The sequence below is a fragment of the Lagenorhynchus albirostris genome, chromosome 12 (genome assembly GCF_949774975.1).
Source record: "Lagenorhynchus albirostris chromosome 12, mLagAlb1.1, whole genome shotgun sequence".
In the NCBI taxonomy this organism is placed as follows: domain Eukaryota; kingdom Metazoa; phylum Chordata; class Mammalia; order Artiodactyla; family Delphinidae; genus Lagenorhynchus; species Lagenorhynchus albirostris.
The window spans coordinates 42,428,409-42,455,084 of NC_083106.1; the positions used below are offsets into that span (position 1 = coordinate 42,428,409).

The following is a 26,676-nucleotide window of genomic DNA, read 5'->3' on the forward strand; positions in this document are numbered from 1 at the left end:
GAAATTTCCTGGCCAATGAAGGATTCCCTGAAGAGTGGCTCCATAAATTACCACACATTCGATTACCAGAGCTAACAGAACAGTTAGTGTTCCCAAGGGCCGTAAGCATCCCTGGAATTCTCATTTTTCCCATTTGAGTCAAACTGGAGTTAAAAAGTTGCAACTAATTATATGAAATCAACCATCTTTACTCTGTCAGAGTAATTCAACCAACATTAAACTACAGATAATATTCTGAGGGATAAAAAAAATAAATCTTAAGTTTTCTCCTCCATGGGGGCTAGATAGGTTTAGACCTCTGAACAGTCTCGGGACTGGTCTGGGCTTCCACCCTGGGAGGAGTGAGGAAGCTCTGGATGCAAAGGTAAAGACAGACTTAAAGCTGTGTGTTTGAGAGAAATTACCTATAGAACTAGCAGGAGGACAGGATTTTGCTTAAAACCTGTATCATTTTTGAAGTTGTAACACACAGAGAATTTCAAAAAGTCTCTAATCTCAGAAGAATCTGTACTTAAGTTCTGTCTTTGTCTTCTAATCCACGAAACCCAAGTTGTTTCCTTGGGCTAAGGACTGTAGGGTTAGTGCTAATGGTGATTTCAGACACCAGTGTGCTAACAGCACACCCCAAACCACAAAAAGCTTAATTTCAGAAGGTTACTCTGAAAACTGTCCTTTGCACTTGCCCTTCCCCTACCCAGAAAACTGACCCCAGACATATGTGTACAGTCCCTTCACTCACTCCATTTGGGTCTCTGCTCAAATGTCTTCTTATTGGAGAAGGCTTCCTGACCATCCCATTTGAACACAAACACACTCAGAATCAGACTTGGTATCACCTTAGGATGACTCCTTTTTCTTATTCCTTATTTTTCTTTCTCACTGCCTCTCATATTATAGATGTATTTGTTTGTTTGTTTTCCACCCTCCCCTCTACCAGTGTAAGCACAATGAAAGGAGGAACTTGGTTTTTCCACTGCTGTATCCCACCCAGTACTCCACAGAGCACTTGAACACATGACCACTGTTCAATAAACATCTGTCACACGAATGAATGAACTGTAGGTGTTTTAGCCAAATGCTATATATCTCCAATTGTCTTCCCGACAAGATATAAACTAACTAAGCTCCTGAGACCCACGCAAGGCTACTATCTCCTCAGACGTCTTTTGTGCAGCTTATGAAACAAGTGTATCCAGGTGAGCTACCCTGAGAGTCTACAAGGAGCAAGTTCCTCTTCTGATCTTCCCAGGCTGTAACACTGATGAGCGTGCCACGTGCCTCCTCCCTGCATCTCAAATTTTCCCATGCTCAGTGAAACCTAGATCTCTTTTCTTACCATATTGATCTGAAGAGCTAGTGAACAGAAGGTAGTCAGAAGCACAGGTCTGGGATTCAATATCCAAATCTCCCAACCTCAGAATCAGTCTCTTCCCCTTCGGTACTGTGATCGTCTTTTCACAAATAGTGTGATTGGGGTAAGTCCCTGGATAATTCTTAGATGTCATGGTGCCACTGTCCTTGTAGGTCACTATGTGCCCACAGCCATCACCTGTTAAAGAAAAAAAGAATACAAAAAGTAAGTGAGGGCTTCCCTCGTGGTGCAGTGGTTGGGAGTCCGCCTGCCGATGCAGGGGACACAGGTTCGAGCCCTGGTCTGGGAGGATCCCACATGCCGCGGAGCGACTGGGCCCGTGGGCCACAACTACTGAGCCTGCGCGTCTGGAGCCTGTGCTCCGCAACAAGAGAGGCCGCGATAGTGAGAGGCCCGCGCACCGCGATGAAGAGTGGCCCCCGCTTGCCGCAACTAGAGAAAGCCCTCGCACAGAAACGAACACCCAACACAGCAAAAATAAATTAATTAATTAATAAACTCCTACCCCCAACATCTTCTAAAAAAAATCTAAAAAGTAAGTGAAATTAATTTTTACTGAGGACTGAAAACGTCCAGTATAATCTTCATCTTAGGTATTCTACTCCTTCTATGGAGAGAGAGGGAAAAGCTAAAAAAAAAAAAAAAAAAGAAAAGGATTGAATTATTAAACCGTATTTATTATTCCAGGTTATTTCATCTCGTTTCTCAGTTTAATCTTCTGAACACTGTTGATCAAAATGTTTCATGTATTAGCATGGTAAGCCCTTTGCAAACACATCATTTAGTCTAATTACTTTTTCTAATCATCTATCCAGATATCTACCCATCCACACTTGCACAGTGGGCCCTTGGCATTTGCAGATTTGCCATTTGTGGTTTTGTCTACTAGCAAGCCAATGCCATGACATAATTTGCAACCGAGAAACTACTACTACTCATTTCAGGGGTCACTGTCCTGATTAAATGGGATCAGGTATGCAAAATGCTCCTGGTAGATTCTGAGGCCTATGCTGAGAGGACTTTGTTTAAGAGCCTGTCATTCAACTGGGGACTAACAAGCATCTGACATGCACATCTCAGTTAGTAACAGTCACAGATTTGGAAGTTCCTGATAGACTCAAGATGTATCACGAGCGTCAAGGATCTACTGTATTGAGTGCTTGCCACCTGCCAGACATGGCATTGTTGGAGACGCATAAAAGCAGCAATGGCTGCTCAGGACTCAGAGTGAAATGGGAGAGTTCCATGTTCAGATAACTACAACACTAGGTGCCCCTGTCATAGCAGGAGCTTAAACAAAGGGCCAAAGAGGGCAAGAGAGAATCTATTCCAGTGAACTCTCACTACTTCACTAAAACAAGGAATTCTCTTAAGACTTTCTGAACAGGGTAGTTAATCAATTGACCAACAAGTTGTTCCAGTATATTAAAGTGACCAGGTTAATCACCCAAACATCTAACAGCATGCACAACTGGGTGGGCTGCAAGGTTAGGAGCAAACACTGCATGCAAAGTCCGAAGTACAAAATGCCTGTGGTTACTACGGCTTCAAAGAAACAAAGCCAGAATTTTTGCCCTGCACTGGAAGCAGAAGTCTGTTGGAGAAGGAACTCTCTGAGGTGGTAACAGAAGGCATCCCAAAGCCTCCTATGGACAAGCCCCAACTTGGGCATCCTGGGAATCTGAAGCCCAAGGCAGCCTTCTTCCTTCTCCAGGCTAGTCCCTGCTAGAGGATTCATCTGGGGTCTTCCTCTACTCTACCTCCTTCTTGCCCTGAGGCTTGCAGCCCAAATGACATGGGGGTCTAGTTAAAATAAGGGGTTGGGGAAAACTGCAGAATCTATCCCAAATCAGCCATCAAGCTCCAGGCAAGGACCCACCCATTATGCAGAAACTCTCACAAGATTCCAAGCAGGGAGGTTGCACTGGGGGAGTTGACCTATAGGAGCAATGAGTTAGTACCAGAGGGAAATGGAGATAGACAGCTAAGATAAAACTACTCTGAAACCTGGAGGTCCAGGAAGAAGTTGTGGAATTTATACAGTAGGCTATAATAGGGGTCCACAGAGGTTTTTGACAAGGGAGATAATGAAAGAGGTATTAGAAAAAGTTTCGATACAGGAACTAGGATGCAGGAGAATCTGCCTCAGAAGGGCAGCAGGAGGGCGAGGAACGGGGTGGCTGGAATGGAAAGGGAAAGAGAAACAGGGGTTCACAAGAAAAAAACCAACAGGCTCGGGTTTCGGTTAATTATAGTGGGAAAGACAAGAGGAGAAAAAAATTAAAAAACGTTGAGACGTTGAGTCCAGAAATGATGGGAACACTGAGGCTAATATGACAGAAAGGGAAGCCCAGAGGGCAAGCAGGTTTGGGGACAAAGGCTGTAAGTTTGGTTCTTAAGTTTGAGGTGATAACTATACTCCTTGGGCTCTCTGGCAGTAAGTACCAAATTGTTGAGAATTAAATGAAAATTATACTAAAGCATACGGTGCAGAAGCACATAGGGGTTTTGATTTAAATTTAGAATGATTTACCTGCTCTTAAAGGCTTTTGTAAAAAAAAAAAAAATCCAATTGACAATTTCTCTTGGAAACTGGAAGACAGGGCAATCATACCAGCAGGTGTTCTCACAGGGCTGAAGGCAGTGGCTGCCCCTTTAAAGGAGACAAACGCCCTAGCTCCCCACAGGGTCCTGTAACTCGTTTCTAAGACTCGCCCAACCTTAGGAGGCAGTGACTTGGAGCACCCTGATGAAACAACACTAGGGTAACTAGTGTACAACTATGCATATAATTATACACATAACTAACCCCCTCTAAGCCACCAAGGTATGACCTGTGAAACCTTTAAATGTCTCGTTTCTTAGTACTATGAAATTCTGCTTTTATAAGAGAAAAGAAAGTGAAATCTTTTCCTAGAAAACATCCCTAGACATAAAATGAGGCTCAGTTACAAGTGAATCAGCCCACACATGATTACTGTATTCGAAGTTTTAAGCGACATGTCATGACAAAGGAAAATTCCAGGGTGTCACTTTTATTCAAGCCTGTAATTATGCTTCTTTTCAATGCCTTCTACTCTAACGCCCAAGAGGAAACTCATCTCACCCAGCGACACTGGCAGCATGTGAGCAGGTTTAAGTCTTCAACACTCCCATCCTTACTTTACGTGGGGGACTGTGGCTCAGATGTGGAGAAGCTGCCCTTTCCATTAACTATCAGAATGAAACTAGGTCTTTCTTCTGCCAAAAAACCTGAAAGGAACGGCTGAGTCCTAATTTATTACAAAGCAAACTGTCATCAGAAGTTGCAATTTCACTCCGGCCTATGGAAGACTACTTATGGAGTCTGCTGTGGCAAGCACTAATATAATAAACTTATTCCCTGGGTACTAATGACATCAGGAATTTTCAACCTACTGTCTTTCCACAGTTTTGATGACTTCAAAGGACTAGATATAGTTAACAATATTATAGTATATAATTGGAAGTTGTTAGGAGAGTCGATCTTAGATGTTCTCACCACAAAAAGGAAACAGTGATTACGTGAGGTGATAGCAGTGTTAGCAAATGCTACAGTGTTAAATAACTTTGAAATACATAAATGTATAAAACCAATGCATTGTAGACTTAAACTTACACAACGTCATATGTCAATTATATCTCAATAAAGCTGAGGGAAAAAAAGAACTAGAAATATGCCAAAGAGCAAATGGAAAATGCCTAGGGAGAGAAAATGCCTATGGTATCATATACTCAATAAGGCATATGCATGCAATTGAAAACAACAGAGAAGCACTATTTCCACGACCTCATCCTAACACTTTTGTAGCTTAACTCAGAGCCCAACTCTAATTAAGAAACACTGACAAGAGTTATTTAAAAATCTACCAGTCCACGTTCCATATGTAATGTATCAACATCAATATCATGGTTGTAATATTATACTATAGCTTTGCAAGATGCTATCACAGGGGAAGCCAGGTAAGGGTACACAACATCACTCTGTATTATTTCTTACAGCTGCATGTGATCTATGATTATCTCAGAATAAAAAATTTAATTAAAAAAATCTGTCAGTCTGGTTAGGTTTTCCTGGCAGGGGGTGAAAATGAAGGGGCTCTTTCTATTTTATACTTTTTATACTTTTTGGATTTTGTGATCTTCTACTTAAATTATTTTTAATTAAAGAATTTATACAAGCTTGCATTAAAAAGATCACCATGGATGACAACAAATAAAGGAGGCCACTTTTATTCTGAAATCTCTGTGTACTAAATCCATTAACCAAGTTCTCACATTTGTCTAAAGAGCATAGGGTGTTGTGTCTGGGGAGGTTCATAATATATGCCCCAGTTTACAGATGAGAAGACAAGATGTATATGACTTTCCTTAAGGCTACTCAACCAGTGGTACATACCAGATGACAATTCCAAGATGATCTAGTTCTAGGATTTTAAAAGCATTTTTGTCATCTCTTTATTTGATTTTGTAACACAAGTGTATTTGTGTTTAATTTTGGAAAACCACCTGCACTGATGCCCTACCAGACCTCTTTTTAGATACTTTCACAACATCTGTCTATTAAAATGAACAGCTCCCTAATAAGATGTATCTGGCAATGGTCACAAATAGATGGAAAACCTTTGGGTAGAAGGTTGAGGAAGAACTTTATTTTTTTAAATTAATTTTTATTGGAGTATAGTTGCTTTATAAGAGGAAAAAGTTTAAAATGAAAGGATCAGGCAGGTCACCATCTAAACTTATTAATGGATCTCAGCATGACTACAAGTGAGAAAATCAGATATTACAAGTCTCCTGCTAGGATAAAATGTGCTCTGCATACCAACACCTATGAAGCACTCTTGTCAAAAACCAAAACATTTGAATTGATAATTGACTCTGAATCTCATCAAGCCTTTACGTCTAACTTCAGTTTACAGGAAACACAAGGGGTAGAAACACAAGTGTATTGACGCCACAAGGAAGTCATTAGCTGAATCCAGGTGATATTCTAGGTGCAACTGACCCAGTTTCTTCAACAACGAATTGTCTAAAGAAACGTTTTAAAAAGTGTTTATTTTAATTAAAATAGAATTACCATATGATCCAGCAATCCCACTACTGGGCATATACCCAGAGAAAACCATAATTCAAAAAGATACATGCACCCCAATGTTCATTGCAGCACTATTTACAGTAGCCAGGTCATGGAAGCAACCTGAATGCCCATCAACAGACGAATGGATAAAGACGTTGTGGTACATATATACAATGGAATATTACTCAGCCATAAAAAGGAACGAAATTGAGTCATTTGTTGAGACGTGGATGGATCTAGAGACTGTCATAGAGTGAAGTAAGTCAGAAAGAGAAAAACAAATATCGTATATTAACGCATGTATGTGGAACCTAGAAAAATGGTACATGGTTTGCAGGGCAGAAGTTGAGACACAGATGTAGAGAACAAACGTAGGACACCAAGGGGGGAAACCACGGTGGGGTGGGGATGGTGGTGTGCTGAACTGGGTGATTGGGATTGACATGTATACACTGATGTGTATAAAAGTGATGACTAATAAGAACCTGCAGTATAAAAAAACAAACAAACAAAAGAACAACTAATACTAAACTTTCTTTGGGTTATTTGTATGGAAATATGTTAATATAAATGTTTCAGACATTACATGAAATTTCTAAAACTCTTATATGATCTGGTATAATGTTATAAGTCATAATTCTAGTTATTACTTTAAAATGTATATCTCAGAAATAACTAAATTTCCTTGTCAATTGCATTATTATGAACTTTCATCAATTTTTTTTTTTTTTTTTTTTTTTTTGCGGTACTCGGGCCTCTCACTGTTGTGGCTACTCCCGTTGCAGAGCACAGGCTCCAGACGCGCAGGCTCAGCGGCCATGGCTCACGGGCCCAACCGCTCCACGGCATGTGGGATCTTCCTGGACTGGGGCACGAACCCGCGTCCCCTGCATCGGCAGGTGGACTCTCAACCACTGCGCCACCAGGGAAGCCCTCATCAAATCTTTAACTGTGGTCATTTTTAAGTCTTTTGTCATTTACAGACAGTTCTGGGTGTACTCTGATGCTTTTGCAAAAATGTTCTTATAAAAGGGTTTCATCTTCAAGGAATTCATGGAAAAGACTGACAAGTACAGGTTTCTGGTAACTGACTATACTGCTGAACTGAATGAATAAGCATTTTCAGAACTCTAATGGAAAACTGATGAATTCATAAAAGTGCTAACAGGGGCTTCCCTGGTGGCACAGTGGTTGAGAATCTGCCTGCTAATGCAGGGGACACGGGTTCGAGCCCTGGTCTGGGAGGATCCCACATGCCGTGGAGCAACTAGGCCCATGAGCCACAAGTACTGAGCCTGCGCATCTGGAGCCTGTGCTCCGCAACAAGAGAGGCCGCGATAGTGAGAGGCTTGCACACTGCGATGAAGAGTGGCCCCCGCTTGCCACAGCTAGAGAAGGCCCTCGCACAGAAACGAAGACCTAACACAGCAAAAATAAATAAATAAATTACTAAACTCCTACCCCCAACATCTTTTTTTAAAAAAAAGTGCTAACAAAAGATCAAGATGAAAAAAAAATTAATCAAGATGAAAAAAAATTAATTACATGGGACTGAGTGAACTGATGAGGATGATTATAATTTTTGTGACTTTTTGTTTGAAAAAAAAAATCCCACAAGGACTCAGAGGCAAAAAAATATACAAATCAATTTCCACTGCAAAGTAAAGGAGCTGTTACAGTGGAGGATTACTGGACTGAATGTCAATATTATGACATAGTATGAGTGTGTTTCGTGTTTGGTAACTGCAATTATTGTTGCTTTTGTTGTGGTCATCCATTTACAATGCTTGGTGTCAGTGTATTTATCTCTTGTAAAAATAAAATACAGTGTGTGTGTGTGTAAAAAAAAAGCGTTTATTTTAGATTAAAGGAAATTTAAACACCACAACAACCACATGAATCTTATTTGGACCATGACTTGAAAAACCAATCTTACAAAACCATTTTAAAAAGATAACTGGGGGCAATCTACAGATTCAGTGCAATCCCTATCAAATTACCAGTAGCATTTTTCACAGAACTGGAACAAAAAATTTTTTAATTTGTATGTTTAAAATTTTAAAACACCAAAGACTCTGAATAGCCAAAACAATCCTAAGAAAGAAGTATGGAGCTGGAGGAATCACACCCCCTGACTTCAGACTATATTACAATGCTACGGTAATCAAAACAGTATGGTACAGGCACAAAAACAGACACATAGATTAATGGAACAGGATAGAAAGCCCAGAAATAAACCCACACACTTATGGTCAATTAATCTATGACAAAGAGGCAGGAATATACAATGGAGAAAAGACAGTCTCTTCAATAAGTGGTACTGGGAAAACTGGACAGCTACAAGTAAAAGAATGAGATTAGAACATTCTCTAACACCGTATGCAAAAATAAACTCAAAATGGATTAAAGACCTAAATGTAAGACCACTCCTAGAGGAAAACATAGGTAGAACATTCTTTGACATAAATCGCAGGAATATTCTTTTTTGATCCATCTCTTAGAGTAATGGAAACAAAGGCAAAAATAAACAAATGGTACCTACTTAAACTAAAAAGCTTTTGCACAGCAAAGGAGACCATCAACAAAATGAAAAGACAACATACAGAATGGGAGAAAATATTTGCAAATGATGTGACCCAGAAGGGTTTAATTTTCAAAATATACAAACAGCTTATACAGCTCAATATCAAAACAAAAAAACAAACAAAAAGCAGCCCAGTCAAAAAATGGGCAGAAGACCTAAATAGACATTTCTCCAAAGAAGACATATAGATGGACAACAGGCACATGCAAATATGCTCAACTTAGCTAATTATTAGAGAAATACAAATCAAAACTACAATGAGGTACCACCTAACACCTGTCAGAATGGCCATCATTATAAAGTCTACAAATAATAAATGCTGGAGATAGTGTGGAGAAAAGGGAACCCTCTTACATTGTTGGTGGGAATGTAAATTGGTACAGCCACTATGGAGAAGAGGATGGAGGTTCCTCAAAAAACTAAAAATAGAATTACCACATGATCCAGTAATCCCAGTCCTGGGCATACATCCTGAAAAGACGAGAATGCTAGTTCAAAAAGACACATGCACCCCAATGTTCATAGCAGCACTGTTTGCAATAACCAAGACATGGAAGCAACCTAAATGTCCATCAACACATGAATGGATAAAGAAGATGTGGTGTGTGTATGTAAACATATATAAAATGGAATATCACTAGTCATAAAAAATAATTAAATAATGCCATTTGCAGCACCATGGATGGACCTAGAGATTATCATACTAAGTGAAGTAAGTCAAAGACAAATACTATATGGTATCACTTACATGTGGAATCTAAAAAAATGATACCTATGAACTTATTTAAAAACAGAAATAAACTCACAAACATAGAAAACAAACTTATGGTTACCAAAGGGGAAAGTGGTGGGGAGGGATAAATTAGGGGTTTGGGATTATCAGATACACACTACTATATATAAAACAGATAAGCAACAAGGTCATACTGTATAGCACAGGGAACTATATTCAATATCTTGTAATAACCTATAATGGAAAAGAATTTGAAAGAGAATATATAACAATCTCTTTGCTGTACACCTGAAACATTGTAAATCAACTATACCTCAACTTAAAAAAAGTTGGATTTTCAAATGCAATATATTTACACTAATAAATACCAATGCTAATTTTAAAAAAGATAAGTGGGGTATTAAATAATATCAGGGGAGTATTATTCACTTTTTTAGGTGTGATAATGGTATTGAGGTTGTGTGAGAAAATGTCTTTACTTTTAGGGTTGCCTACTGACATTTGTAGGGCTGAAATGACATGACGACATGTGGTCTGGGATTTGCCATAAAATACTTCAACAAAAAAGGGAGAGAGGAAAATAAGTAAAAAAGACGGGGAAATGTTGATGGTTACCATAGCTGGATGATGAGCGTTCACAGTGTTATGTTTTGTTTTTTTTTAAGTAAAATGAAAAGAAATAAAGGTCAATCTTGAAGGCAAAAAAATACAATCTTGGTTTTACGGTTAAGCTCCTTGAGGACTCAAGGGCAGTGAGCCGCGGTGATGCAGTAGTGGGAGGCGACAGGGACATTGAACTGTCACCACCTACCATCAAGGGGGGATCATGGCAAGAAGTGGGATGGAGGAAGTTTGGCCACAGGGAACTTGTCTACTCTTCACAAGTGGCTACCATGCAGCATTTATCCTCTTCTTCCCTTGAACTGTAATTTAATTGCCAAAGCACATGATGACTAAACTGTGTATCATTTCCTCCTCTCCTCAGACTGGAAGCTTCTCCCCCTGTAGAACAGTTGAAGGGTCCACAATGGGCCCTGGGGTTTGCTTGGAGCCATAGCTGGTTTGTGAGACTGACGCACCACCTCCTCAAAACAACTTACAGAAATTAAACTGGATGGAGGAAGTTTAGATTTTGGAAAAAGCTGCAAGTACTCATTAATGTTTTATAACTCCCCAGGTGATCTCTACCCCAAATTTAAGCATTTTAATTCTGAGCATTTGGAAACAACCTAAATTAGAAAAGAGTCAGACTATGACACCTCCGAGCAGATTGATATTAAGGAAAAGTTAAGGCCATGTTTTAGAAAACGATTTAATTTTAAAACAGAATATAGACCACATACATAGATATGAAGGAAAAATGGTTTAAACTGTATATTTTTATGGTGTGGGATTAGAATTGATTTCCATTTTATTTATATTAGTTTTCTAAATGTTCTATAGTATGAATACATTATACATAAACCAGAAAAATAATATGATTAAAACTACCAAATCCACCTAATGTGCTTTGTAACATTAAAGGCTACTTTCAGCATTGGTCTTAAGGTATGCAGATGGGAAGAAGTCTCTAAACCAACATACCCAAACTGGCATTAAAAACTTACTCAACAAACAGCTTGAAATTTAGGATAATGCAGTTCCCATTTGAAGGAGATCACAGTCAAGGGGAGAGAGACGTAAGTTAACAAGTAATTCCTGAGAGTAAAGTGACAGGTCCAATGGACTCATTATCTGTTCCCCCAAATGCCTGAAATGAATGGATATGCATTTATCTTTCAGACTTTTACCTCAGCTATTTAGGAAGTATGGATATACAAGGTATTTTCTAAATAAGCTTAAAACAAATCCCCAGATGCTTGTCTACACGAGTCAACCATTTATTTAGTCTACTCAAATTCCAGCCACTAAGAAAGGAAAACAATAACTTCCTTAAAAGACTACTTCCCTTTGATAAGTAGTCACATTCCACTAACAGCAAAGTGAAATTAAGATATATTTGATATGGACTAAGTTCTGCAATACTACAAAGAATGATTTAGGCTTTGAAAAATTTTTTTAACTTAATTGCACCTGGAAAATTATTTGAAGTAAAACAACTAGTACAAAAATATATTTAAGATTAATTATTGACTAGTCCACAGAACAAGACAGCAACCTTCAAACTTGTTGAAGACCCATAGTTAGAATATAGATTTCTCATCACAACCTAAGCAAGCACACATGCATACACCCACATAAATAACAAACAAAAATCTAATGTTATAATACTTTTTTTTTTGTGGTACGCGGGCCTCTCACTGTTGTGGCCTCTCCCGTTGCGGAGCACAGGCTCCGGACGCGCAGGCTCAGCGGCCATGGCTCACGGGCCCAGCCGCTCCGCGGCATGTGGGATCCTCCCGGACCGGGGCACGAACTCGTGTCCCCTGCATCGGCAGGCGGACTCTCAACCACTGCACCACCAGGGAAGCCCAATACTTTTTATTATATGTAATGCACTGTGATATTTTCTGTTCTATCCCATTTCATTTTTAAGTTAAAAGCGTGCTGGCTGTGCCAGATGAACTGACTGCCTACAAATGGGTCACAAGCTGCAATTCGGAAAATAGTGCTCTAAAATATCACGAGTGAAACCACTTCTAGAAACGTGATTTAATTACAGTTGTATCCTTGCTCTTCCTAATATTCAAGTTACAACAGGTCTCAACACATACACCATTACCCATGTGTGGGTGTGAGAAAATTTCTTCCCATTGCTGAGATCAAGTGAGCTCTTGACGACTACAATCTTTTCAACCACAAAAGGGAGCTTGCAATTACTACAGAGCTCTTTGTCTGATGGTAAGGCGAACAGCTTTCCCAAGCTATTACTAATTTCACTGTCAGCCATCCTCTCTTATAAATGTTGTTCTTCTCCAGTTATGCTTAACTTTTTCACTGCCTGGAAAGGAATGGAAGCACAGGGGCAGGAGAGCCTTTTTATTCTATGTGAGAATAAAACGAGTAAAACAGAAAGTTATGATGGTAAAACTTCAATTATTCAGAATCTTTAGTTTTCCTGAAAGGAAAATGGATAATAGTCACAGCTATAGACTAGAAGCACATGACCAAGTTCTGCGAAACTGTTCTGCAAAAGTTAGAATCTCTTTAAACCTTATTATCACTGTGTATAAAATAGATGCTACAACACAGTGTTTCCTATCAGCTAAAAAAAAACCACTTAAAACAAATCAATTTGAATGCATGAAAATTAAACAAATCATTTCAAGAGGTCCTATCCAAGAGTCCCTACATAATGGGAGACTATTTCCATCAGTGTGCAAAGATATCAATGATTTTAATATTAACATATTAAAAAGCATCATTTATGCCCAATGGATATAAAAATCTCAAAACCTTGTTTAATGCTATTCTTTAATATGCTATAAGTAAAATCAGTGAAAACTCTATAGTTCTTGGTCACTCTCCAGTCTATGAAAAGGAAAAACGATCACTGAAAGGGCTGTGGATGTGGGGGAAGAGGGTTGCACACATGTCGGCTTCTAACTTCATAAACTATTTCCATATACTTGGGAGGTGACAGAGCACAATGGTTATGACACTGGGTTCCTGTGTCCTTGGGAGCTGTGTGGGCTTGGGTGAGTCCCTTTACCTCTCTAATCGTCAATTCATCATCTGTAATATAGAGATAATGATAGTGCCCAACTCACAGGAGCATTAAATAATATAATGCTAGTAAAGCGCTGAGCATAGAGGCTAGCATACAGTGAGATTCAATACATTTTAACTACTATATTTCTATTTTAAAAATACTACACATATTAAAGTATCAAGAATATTGCTTTGAATTAGCTGACTTCTTCTAAATTCCATCACTCATTGGCTCTACGATTCTAAGAAGTTACCTATTTTGTATCAATCTTCCCCATCTCCAAAATGACCACCCAAAACTGGGCGTGGTAAAGATGAATGAGGCTGTGTGTGTTAAGTGCTCAAAACTGCTGGGAAGGGGCTTCCCTGGTGGTGCAGTGGTTGAGAGTCCGCCTGCCGATGCAGGGGACACGGGTTCGTGTCCCGGTCCGGGAAGATCCCACATGCCGTGGAACGGCTGGACCCGTGAGCCATGGCCGCTGAGCCTGCGCGTCCGGAGCCTGTGCTCCGCAACGGGAGAGGCCACAATAGTGAGAGGCCTGCGTACAAAAAAAAAAAAAAGAAAAGAAAAAAAAAAAAACTGCTGGGAAGTCTAACCAGAATTCATTCCCCAAGATTTATCTAGGGCCACTAGCTGCTAGCTCAGCATCTCCCAAAACAGGCACTGGATCCCTCAGTCCTTAGAAGGCTTACAAAGAGATCACACCCTTGTTGCCAAAAAATGGCAAATAAGCTTCCAGAAACCCGCCTTTTTCTTCACCACAGGACATCTCAAAGCCCTTGCAGTGCATGTGAAACTTTAAAGGAGGATGCATGCTCAATGGGCATCTCCTGGGAGCAGTGTTCTGTGGGACACACTGGCCAACTCCTGGGCTGGGCTCACGAAAGGGGGGTGCACAGAGAGATCCCAAAACAGGGCTTCCGGGATCAAAGATCAGATGTGGAGAGGTGGATTTCGGTCTTTAGAGCTCTAAAAAATGGACACTGAAATTGTAACCTGTCACTGATATTCAAAAGCAAGACTTGCCACTGTTGTGATTAACTTACAAGTGCTTAAGTTACAAGGGGAATTGGCAACAAACTGGACACATTGTTTGAGAGAAGTGTCCTAATTTCACAGATAAAAATGTAAAACCAAACCAAACAAAACAAACCCCTTGTTTGTAAAGCAAAACAAGTCTTAGATGACTGTGTTATCCCTGTTGAATAGATGCTCAGGATACGGAAGTTGGAGAAAAGTGGCTGCTGACCTTTATTAATAATGTCAGGATGTTGATGTCATGTCTACGTTGCAACTGCTGAAGTTGAGGACAAATGCGAGCAATCCTTCCTGTCTCTACAATGTGCTGTATTTTCTAACCTTGGTTCCATGTTAAATATGCATATCACAAATATTCACATATGTGTAACTGGATGTTGACTTTTCTCTTGGCGTCCAAAAATTCCAACATTACCAATTACAGACAAAGTTCATCTGAGCTTTAGAAGTCAAAACTGTGGATTAAACAACAAGGTCCTACTGTAAAGCACAGGGAACTATATTCAATATCTTGTGATAAACCATAATGGAAAAGAATATGAAAAGGAATATATATATATGTATAACCGAATCACTTTGCTGTACGGCAATTAACACAACATTGTAAATCAACTATACTTCAATAATTTTTTTTAAAAAGTAAAACTTTAAATGTTTCTCTCTTGCTCCCTCATATACACAGATATTTTCACTTTGACAGATTTTTTTTTAATTAATAAGAACCAAAAAGTTATTGGAACAGGAAAAAAATCATAAAATTAATTGTGAAAGTGCTCTTACTAACCAACCATTTATTGTAAAAGGTGACAGATACTGAGTGTTCTAAGGGACTTTATATTATCTTATTTAACCTTCAGGACAATCATATTTGATGGATATTATTAGTTTCCTTTTTAAAAATTATGAAACATTTCATACACACATGCGGACATACAGATAGCTGTGTATAAAGAGTACTATCTCAAACATCCAAGAATACACCCCATAGCTTATAAGACAGGACATTTCCAATACAGCCCAAGAAGCCCACAGCACCCTTTCTTTACCACATGTCCTTCCTATTGTCCTTGCTCTATGTGTGAAGAAGTTGAGGCTCTGAGAAGCTGAGTAATCAGCCCTGGCGGCGGAGCAGGCATCTGAACCTCACCTGTCGGACTTCAGACCCCATGAAACTCAAGCACTGAGGTGGCAATTGCTGAAGTCACCCATTTCAGAAGTGAGAACACTGAGCAGAGAGATTTCAGGAACTGCCCAAGATCACACTACCAGGGTTTTAATGCCAGCACAACCGGCATTAAAACCCACATTACGATTATTTATTTATAGCCCTACTCTTTTGGTCTTGAAATTAACATGAGGAAGAGAGCCATATTTAATTCAGGGTTTCTTGTAAAACTTATGAGGAATTCCACCACTCTCTGTTTTTAATCATTTAAGTAAGTGCTTTTTACTAGCCTGTTAAAGGAATAGTCTGAGAGGCGGCTAGTTTACTTCCCACAAAGGCTATTCTCTGCTTCGCATCAATGGAGCTCCTAAAAGCTGCTCTGTAAATGAAGGGTCAGTAGACTCAAGTGCTGCTTCTCAAACTTCAGTGGGTACAGCAACCACCCGGGGATCTTGCTAATGTGCAAGGTCTGAGATTTCTGCATGTCCAAAAGTCTCTTGGTAATGTCTCTTCTGCTAGTCTTTTTAAGATATACCCTGAGTAGCAGGAGACTAAAGGGCCCTCATTATTAGGAGGGATCTTGCAGTGAATTTTCTTAAAAATGAAAAATCCTTGAGATACCAGTTTTGTATGGTTTTACTTTAATATCTATTCCTAAAATTGGAACACATCTGTATTTTCAATTCTCTGATACATTTTTACTCTTGATTTCATTTATATATCCAGGACAGAAAGTAATAAATTTCAGGATCTATATTTAAGCCAGAGTGACGTTTCTAACACCTGGACAAGAGCGTCAATTTAGGAATTATCTAAGCACAGAATGAAAAATACACAATGAAATAGGATGAGAAGGTTTGTGGGAACATACATGTACGTACCACATGTAAGGAAAAAGCAATCAATGTTGACTAACCAGAAAACAGCAAATATCAGCTGGGTAAGAGATGGCATTTTATCATTCATCGAATGAGGTACGAAACATAAGAGTTGAGAGAAAAATAAATAAATCATGAAATTCATATCACGTTGCATGGTCCTGAAAATTGTATGGCCTTTGCACATTCTGTATTCTGCACTGCTAAATGTCTCACGGTGGATTAAAGCACAACAGCTGCTAATTGGGAGTTTTCAAAGTCTTAATATTTCTGTAGCAAGTGTAATCATCTCTAAGAGAAGCCAAAGGCTATTAATTTAAAACTTTATTGCATAAATAACCCCCTGAAATTGTGTTCCTCCAAGGCTTCTTTTCTTGAACTTGATGTCATCTGGATGAACGTCCCTTGAAGATGAGGGGCAGAAGACCATCATAAGGCATTTAGAATTGTAGAACATGCACCTGACCCCCTCTTTAGGCACATAAAGTGAATGCATCTGGGGTAAATGATTCAATCTCTCTGAATCTCAGTTCCTTCAATAGCTCTCAGAATTGTTGGGATTCAATTCAATTCAATTCGATGCAAAAAAAAAAAAAACCCAAAAACCACCTGATAAAAAATATATATTTGAAGGTAAGGTTTTAAAATGTTATTTACATAAAAAGTATCTGATTGGGCAAACAACAATGATCAATAGATGCTTAAACCATTGAGTGAAATGTCGATGGAGAAGAGTAGTCTGAGTGAGCGAGAGACTAGTATCCCACAGACCACTTCCAGGTCATATAGGAAAAGGCAACTTTATAAAGGATGGATTGAGTTGTCACTTCCTGAAGTCACTGATCATTCTCATTCTCAACATCACTGAAATGGGGGGCAATAATAATCACAATAATAGTATATGCATCTTGCTGTGATACAATTAGCAGTACATGGCACCTTGAGGTACTTTTACCCAAAACCCTTAGCCTGAATCTAATCAAATCTGTAAGTCTAATTCAGGTTTATACTTTAGGGGATGGTGCACGTAAAAGAAAGACACACCACTCAGAAGCAGTAAGTCAGTTTAGGATGTGAGCTGTGTCACCAGACAATTGAATTTGACTTCCTTGCAGGAAAATAAAATGTATGTGGGTGGGGATCGGTGGTAGATCAAAAGTGACTTAAAGAGACGTAATAACTAACTGCCATGTGTGGACTTTGTTTGAACAAACCAGTAGCCAAAACACATGTTAAGGTTAACGGGGAAATATGACTTGAGTATTAGATATTAGCGGAGAAATGCCATGAAGTCTTCAATATACTTTAAATACCTCAGGGGAAAAGCAGTGTGTTTGTTAAGATCTTAATAATATAGCACAGTAACTGTAGCAAAGAGGATAAAAAAAGGAAAAGGAAGAAGAAAGATGGGCGGAAAAAGAATTTCCTACCCAAAAGGCAAGAGGGTCTCAAAGATTTTTAGACCCTTTTGAGCTAGCACTAACAGCAGGTACAGCACCATTTCTCTATCTGTAGAGTTGGCTATCTTCTATTTTAGACTCTTGGCAAAGCAGGGGCTTTCTAGGGGGAAAAAAGGCAAATCTTGGTCCATGTAATTCTCACAATAAGCAGCCTCCATTCTAAACTCCTCGGAGTGGGAGCAATTCAATAAACAGCTCTCATGTCCCAGCGGGCCCATGGGCTATTAAGTCTCAAAAGTTTCCTCCTTTGGACTGAAATCAACCACATTTCAATCTGCTTCTGTAAAGCAATAAAAAAAAAAGCTGGGTCCTCCCTGGTGGCGCAGTGGTTGAGAGTCTGCCTGCCGATGCAGGGAACACGGGTTCGTGCCCCGGTCTGGGAAGATCCCACGTGCCGCGGAGCGGCTAGGCCCATGAGCCATGGCCACTGAGCCTGCGCGTCCGGAGCCTGTGCTCCGCAACGGGAGAGGCCACAACAGTGAGAGGCCCGCGTACCGCAAAAAAAAAAAAAAAAAAAAAAAAAAAAAGCTGAATTAAATCCACTCAGCCTGTTAAAAATTAAGTGAGACCCACGAAGATGTTTACCACCTTCCCTGTAGGAAATTTTATGCACTGGCACTTTGAATTTAACTGGACTTTTGATCTCTGTCAGAAATAATAGTGAAATAAAGGTGTTTTTTTTTCCCTTTTTCTTTTTTCAAGAATAGAGTGCTGGGCTTCCCTGGTGGCGCAGTGGTTAAGAATCCGCCTGCCAATGCGGGAGACATGGCTTCGAGCCCTCGTCCGGGAAGATCCCACATGCCGCGGAGCAACTAAGCCCGTGCTCCACAACTACTGAGCCTCCGCTCTAGAGCCCACGAGCCACAGCTACTGAGCCCATGTGCCACAACTACTGAAGCCCATGTGCCTAGAGCCCAGTGCTCTGCAACAAGACAAGCCACCGCAATGAGAAGTCCACACACCACAACGAAGAGAAGCCCCCGCTCGCTGCAACTAGAGAAAGCCCGTGCACAGCAACAAAGACCCAACGCAGCCAAAAATAAAAAAATTTTAGAAAAAAAGAATAGAGTGCTCCATAAAAATCATTTACACATAACCTCTAGGAACATCCACTAAACACTCTCAGTCATGAAATGGAGCCGTATAAAATGAAAATGACCATATGTAAGCATATATCAACATAAGACAAAGACATTTCTGCAAATATGGGGTATTAGAACACCCAAGGAGATAGTTTATGAAAACTAGATTAAGATTAAACAGAAATGGCATTAAACAGTCAAGGCTTACAGGACTATATGGCTCAACACAGTGCTAATGTCACAAATGCCTAAACACTGTCCTCAAGTGATCTTCAAGGTAAAGCAGGGCCCTGATGCCCTCAATGTATAAGCACCTGCAGATCTTAGGGGACCAAAGACCACCTGCTCCTCTATTTTCAAGATGGCCAGCACCTAACTTATGGCAGCTGTGCTGGTATTACCTGGAAAGGAGTCTCTGAGATTCCCAACTCTTTTCAGAGTTGAATTTAGCTATTTTCTTGAATACATGTATGGTGTGTCTGAAGACATCACAATAGTCATGTATGCAATTTCTGTTTAAAACACTTTAGTGACTACTACCCTTCACCTCATTCGCTCAAACCTCAGCCACAAGCATTCATGCACCGACTCAGGAAATAGTTATCTGGAGCCTGTTATCAGCCAGGTACTATAACCGGTGCTGGTGGTGAATAAAAAAGCTCTGTTTCATTTTGCTCTCACAAAGCTTAGCCTTTCCTTCTATTTGCCTCCCGTTCCCCGCCACCCCCCCCCATCCTCTTCAACTCCCACTGAAAGGCAAGTTTGGCAGTTGGTTCCGGATCCAGCATACTAGGGGTCATAGTTAGAATTCATTTCCACATTGGGTTAAAAATCACCATGTGTTTTTTTTTCCTCATCAGTTAAGTCTCTCCCATTCCTGCACCCCCAGGACAAACAACCATTTTTTAAATTTTATATACAAAGCAGAGAATGAACATCTGGAAGATGACATCAACACGACTCTTCAGTTGCAAAAAGGCAAAATTACTCCGTAGTCTAACGAAACAGAATCTGAAAGTCTGGCAATATTTTTCCTTTCATCTTCAATGCCAGACTTTGAATATACCAGAATGAGTTCCTCTATTTTAAATCCATATTTTCAGACATTTTGTTTACAAACAACACTTGGACTAGACATACAACTTCATTACTTTGTCTTGTTCCGGTTGTGATTCTCAACTAGAGTCAGCGCTGAGTCTTTAACAACAGGGCAGGAGCTGTGTTTTCACTGTCTTCTCCCCCCATCCTCACTGAGCACCCATTCCCTACTGAGCACCCATCATGTGCTGGCCACTGTTCAAGGCACATAGCTTCTCATGGATCTTAACTTCTCACAGTGGGGAGACAGACAAGAAAGAAAAGTATAAATTATAGACTCTGTTGGAAGGTGGTAAATGCCCTAGAGAAAACTGCAAGCAGGGAGGGGGAATGTGGAGTTCTGGGGAAGGCGAGAGGGTTCCAGGTGGTTAGGGCCATTCTCCCTGTGAAGGCAATATTTGAACAAAGATCGAAGGAGAATGGAGTCACATGGACATTTGGGGCAAGCCTGTTCCAGGCAGAGGGAACAGCACCTGCGAAGGCTCTGAGGTAGAAGGGTTCCTGATACCACTGAGAAATAGCAAGAAAGTCAGTATGCCTGGGGATGCGGGCAAGTGTGGTAGAGAACGAGGTCCGAGAGGCAGTCGGGGAGGCAGAACAAAGGGGTCCCCGTATTTGTCAAATTAAGAGTAATAGCAGTAATAATTAGGAAGAGAGCTGGAATTTATTGAGTTCTTTGTGCTAAATGCAATTCCAAATAGGTACCATATATTATCTCCTCACAAATTCAAAGCAACTGGTCGCTCTAATAGGCACAGAGTTGCCTTTATGGTTTAGGACGCGCATGGCAGTAAGTGCAAAACTCTCTATAGGAAGTATTTCCCTTAACAAGCCCTCACCCTACCCCTGCCTTAACATGACTAAAACCTTCGCTAAACTCTGCAATTAATCTCCCTGTGCATCTTAAAAATAAAAACATAGTTTCTTATAAATGTCAAATGTCTTGCTTATTTCCAAGTTGTGGTTTTTTATATGATTTTCAAGTCTGTTCCAGTACCTGAAAGTGAAAGTGTTCAACTTATGAAAAGTTAATAAGTACAGTTTGAGACACTATTCAGAGTTCAAATCCTGCTTTAATAACATCCTTTGATGTGTTTAATGAATCCTTTAGCACAACTTTTTTTCCCCTGTAATACTGTATATGGTATAACTTCATGTTTCAGAGTGTTAGTTACAAATTACATCTAATAGAGCCAAAAGACATGGTACATATTGTTCTGCTGGCCATGTTCCCTTCTTTCTGCTGCACTTGCCTTTAAAAGGCATCCTGACATATAGAAATAAGCATGCCAAGAGAGCTGGGCTTGCTAAACAAAGTTAATTAGTGGAAGTACCAGATGTACCTTTATAAAGAACTTCAGTAGACTCTTTATTACTTAGTTTCCACTAATTAGGACATAATTTGAAAATATCTCCTAATACAAAAAGATTGTTCAGTTCAACTCAAGAAACATTTATTGGTCAGGTGCTATGAAGATAAAGACAATCCAGTGGCTGCCCTCAGGAACTTACAGTCTCCCAGGCTAACCGAATCGCAGGCCTTCAAGATGAAGGAAAATCTGGGGTGAGCGCAAGCACTGATGCAGAAGGTGCGAGAACAAACTTGTGACTACTTTTTAAAAAGCCACTCACGCCAAACATCAGACATCAGCTGTCCCCTGCTGAACCAAATATAAAGAAGTGATGGCTTAAAAACAGAACTTCCGAAAGTAAAAAGTTAGCGTTGGGCAGAATTTTTTAATCCATTTTTCTGTATCTAATTCTACGCTTAGAAGTTTCCTCAGAGATTAACTGCTTATTTTTATTCTTCTAATATTTAAATCAGAAGGAGGAAATTTTTAATATCCATTTCCAAATATTTTGGTGAAGAGAGAATCAGGTATTTTTAGTTAGCACAAATTCCTCACATGAATTAAGGGTATTTTATTCCACAAAACTTATAATCAAGGGAATAAGACGTAAGCCCAAGCCTATGGATTTATACAAATCGAATCAATGCTAATGATCAATTTACATGTGATATTATGTAAAGTCAAAATCATGTGAAACAATCTGTGTAAATATCTAACTTTAGTTAAGTGGATCCAGAGGCGCAAGAAGGAGCTAAAATCAGCCCATATTCTGCTCATCATGTCCTAATGCCTGGGGCCTGGCCGCCTATGAATACAGGAAGAATGGACTTTTAAAAAAAATAATAAATTGCGCAAAAATACCACATAGGCGGGTGTCCCTGGTGGCGCAGTGGTTGAGAGTCCGCCTACCGATGCAGGGGACACGAGTTCGTGTCGTGGTCCAGGAAGATCCCACATTCAGCGGAGCGGCTGGGCCCGTGAGCCATGGCCGCTGAGCCTGCGCGTCCGGAGCCTGTACTCCGCAACGGGAGAGGCCACAACAGTGAGAGGCCCGCGTACCGCAAAAAACAAAACAAAACAAAACAAAACAAAAAAAACACCACATAGGCAAGTAGCAGCCTTAAAAAGGAACTAGTATAGCTTCAGTGGTCACCAGACTCTGACTTTAAAATTTTGAATAATTTCATTGACTAGGCTTACAAATATTCAGATTAATGTATCATATTTGCTTCCCGAAACATAACACAATGAATAAAACCCTAATATTAAATTGTCTATGACACAGACAGCAGTAGCACTTTACCATAACCCTAACATTATCAGATGTCTCCACCATCTCAAAGCTGATTTGAATCAGAATTACCTGTGGGAACTTTTTAAAATCGCATGTTCCCAGGCCCCACCCATTGGATGGTGTGATTCACAGTATGGGTCTGGGGCTTTATAAAGCTCCCGGAGAGAGAGTGGTGAGCAGGTAGGCTGGGGAGCCACGAAGCAGCTGACTAAGCTGACAAGGACAATGGAGGTAAAATGTAGTAAATGTTGTCTTCTCACCAAAACAAGACTGTTATGCTAAGGCTACCCTCTTACCTTCTAAACATTGACAGCACTAATATCACTGACGACCACCATCCAACTGTATAGCCAGTAGCATATTTCAAAACCTAAAATGGGTTTGCACGCTTAAATTTATGAAAACTTGAAAAATAAGTGACCAAGGGCTAATTGGGAAAATGACAGACGTGAGAAATACTCAAAAAACACTGATTATGCCTCTTCACTCATGAGGTATCAGAACTCGAGTTCGTAGATTTTTTTCAGTAAATGTGCCAAATTTAAGTTTTACTTCTTTTGCGATTGGTCCTTTTAACATCCTAAATATATAGGATGCTTCACCGAAACATGACATCTTCTTCCATCAATCATGTGCAGTAAAGTCTCAAATTTGAAGCTCTAAGAATCTAAGCAATCACACGTCTTCCCAGAGAACTGCTCTATAAAGTTAACAGCCTGGATGCCATATAACATCTAAAACTTCATTTGGAAAGATGGGTGACAGCTTTAGCCAGATTAGTACAGGGACACATTGTTGGATCTATTCATAGATGTACAGTATTGAAGGTGCCTCTTCAAACAGTGACCTGAGAAACATTTAAGTGCTTAAAACACCCGTGATCAAAATCGTACATTTTAAATAAAAGCATACATATTTATATTTTACGATATTCCTAGCATTCTGCTACAGTGCCAAGATACAGTCTGTCTAAACTTTAGCTTTTTTTTCTTTCCTAACAAATCGGTATGTACGCAAACTTAGGAACCACTACCAACATCTTGAGTATCAATGTTTCAGACTGGGAATACATGGTTCAGTGAAAAAAAAAAATGCCAGCATCTGGCTTAGTTTTGATTCTTGTCTCATTAGAAAACACGGGGCGGGGGCACGGGGGCAGTCAAAATATTCTGGCTAGATGGACTGCCATTAAGTAACCTCAGTCGTAGAGGGGCAAAAGCAAGGGAGGAGGGAAACAAGAACTGAAAAAATCCGCAGAAAGCTGCCCCTTGCGATCCATAAAGAACTAAATTACAACGATTTGCCTACAGCTGGTAAAACGGCTTACTGCTCTCATCTGGTGGCTATGCCGCAGTAAATTCGGTTGTGGGCTAATTAGGTCCAACTTGAAGCCAAGGACCAGGTGCAGAGAAAGATCCGCCTGGTCGGGAGTCGACTCGCTCCAACACCCAAGAAGGAGCCGAGCCACAGGGTTCCAAGTCGGGGCGCAAGCAGCTCACTCGTGACGGGAGGCGCGGTGGGACTGCCGGCTTCCCAGGGGGACCTAAGGGAAACCCTTCCCGACCATCCGTGCAAGCCACAAATTCACACGCTACGATTCCAGCCGCGCAGGGAAGCGAGGCGACCGGGAGGGCCCGGCCGCCCAAATGCTGGGCAGCTCTGTCAAAATGAGGCTTGAGAGGGGCCTCCCCGCATAGGTCTCTCCCCTAAGGCTGGGGTCGTCAGCTTGCGAGCCCTGGACCATTTCACTTCAGGAAGGAACTCTGGAAACTAAGTGAGCCCGGCTGCGGAGAGAGAAAGTGGGGAGGCGCCAAGCTGGTCCTCTTGTTTGGGGGCGAAGGAAGGAGTCTGGTGGGGAGCGAACGGAACGCAGTTAACTTATTTTACACTCGAGCCGCCATCGACCAGAGAGAGCCGGACTCCGCAGGGCGCAGGCTGCGACCCCGACCTCCTCCCGCGCGCGGTCCCCTCCAGGCCCAGTGCGCCGCCCGCCGGACGCGCTCCACTCACCCAGCTCCTCCGCCTGCAGCCAGAGCGGCGCGGAGACAGCGAGCAGCAGGGCCAGGAGGCCGCGCCGAGCAGCCCCCGCCTGCGCGCAGCCGCCGCGGGCGCCGGCCACCATGGCCCCGCCGGGCGCCAGCTTGGCAGGCTCGGCTCTTCCTTGGCCCGCGCAGCGCCGCCGCCACCGCCGCCGCCCCGGCCGGCCGCCTCCTCCGCGGCCGAGCGCGGCGCCGGGACTGGGAATAGCCGCGGCCCGGCACCGAATCTCATTGGGGCGGCCCGGGGCCCAGCCCTGCGGGGGCGTCTCCCGCCCCGCCCGGCCCCACCCCGCCCTGCGCGCCGGCCCCCGAGGAGGAAGTCTCTCCCGGGCGGCGGCTGGCCGCGGGGGTGTAGGCGTACCGGGCGTGGCCCGCGCTCCCTTCTAGGTACCCTGCGCTCCCCGCTCACGCTCTCCTTTTCCTCCGCCCCTCCTCTCCCAGTGCATGTGAACCTGGGAGCCCGGAGGACTCCTGGCCCCAGCCGCGCTGTGCCCGGATCGTCCCCGGAGTGCCTGAGAGAGTGGTGGGAGCGCCAGAAAGCCTACTCTCCTCCAGGGCTTTGCCAACCCTACAGGGGTGGGCATGCCATTGACAGTAGCACTGGGGGACTCGAAATATTGTCACGGTAGGATGATGGTGGTGACAACATCCAGTTCAAGTTCTTTTTCATTCATTCAAAAGTTACTAGGTTCCAAAAGTGTGCCTCCCGGCCACAGTGCTAATCCCTTGTGACACTTGCAGACATTAAAAATAATAAGGCAAGTATGCAAACGCAAATCGCAGTCGGCGACGAATAGTGCTAGCGGAGCCCATTCAGGAAGATCTAATTAGATGCCGGGTGACGAGATTGCAGGTAGGAATCAGACAGGAAAGGCCTCACTTAAAAAGTGGCATCTAAGCTGAGACTCGGAGAGTGAATGGGACTTGGGAAAGCGGAAGGCGGGGGACAAGAGAACGGACAAGGTGTGCAAAAGAGCTGAGGGAGGAAAGGGCCAGGGTGTGGGGAGTTAGGCGAACAGGTGGGTTCATGGCCGGAGGTGGAAGCCGGAGCGCTGAGCAGGGTCCGGAACGTGGAGGGCCTGGAAGGTCGCGTAAAGGATGTTTTTAAACTTTATCCTCGGAGCTAGGAGCAGACAAGAAGTTGTTCAAACGGAGGAATGACACGATCCGATTATCTGGGGGGGTGGAGAAGGGCTTGGGGGAGGGGAGAATTACAAGGCTATTAGCGAGTAGCTGGATGGGGAAGTGGCAGTGGAAATTAAATGAGGACAGATTAGATACATATTTTAAAGACTCTGACGGCTCCAGATCGCTAGTCCTCCGCTCACTGCCATAACCTTCGCACTACCGTTTTGGCGCCCTGCAGTTTTCCTGGGTAACACGCAGCGACAGTTAACACCTGCAGATGCCGAGAAGGGGAAGTGTTAGAGGCGGGAGGAAATAACAGCCCCTCCAAGGGCCAATATTGGCCCGTCACGTGCTCTTTAGATACCCCCGATAGACTGTTCACACATTCCTTTTTTTCCTCTGTATTTTTTAACTAAATACAAACGCTGTTGAAACTTCCAATGAGATATCTTTGGGGCTTTGCTTTCTCGAAGGCGGCAGAAGTTAGAGGAAAGAACTTGAGCTTTAGAAATGAGGCTGATCCAACTCTGAATCTAGGATCAACCACTGACTGGGACTGATTCTCTCTGGGACTCTCTTCGTTGGGGAGTATAATACCTAACTTTCCTGGCTGTCACAGAGACAAAATAAAATATGTATAAGAAGTTATAGCATGTAAGAGGTAATCAATAAATAACAGGTTTAGCATATTTGTATTGAAAGC

At 41.7% G+C, this 26,676-nt stretch overlaps 1 protein-coding gene across 5 annotated transcripts in view; it reads right to left on the reverse strand.

Annotated features, from left to right (window-relative positions):
- DCBLD1 (discoidin, CUB and LCCL domain containing 1) overlaps positions 1-24,961 on the reverse strand; it is a 69,516-nt gene extending 44,555 nt beyond the window's left edge. For 3 of the 5 annotated variants that reach the window (XM_060167585.1, XM_060167584.1, XM_060167589.1), the window contains exons 1-2: positions 24,817-24,961; positions 1,337-1,549 (exon numbers count right to left, since the gene is read on the reverse strand). In XM_060167585.1, coding sequence (XP_060023568.1) covers positions 1,337-1,549; positions 24,817-24,928 — 325 coding nt within the window. In that variant the 5' untranslated portion in view covers positions 24,929-24,961. Of the gene's footprint in view, positions 1-1,336; positions 1,550-24,394; positions 24,502-24,816 lie in introns of those variants that run through there. The other 2 variants (XM_060167586.1, XM_060167587.1) reach the window with 2 other exon arrangements.
- Positions 24,962-26,676: the final 1,715 nt, after the last annotated feature.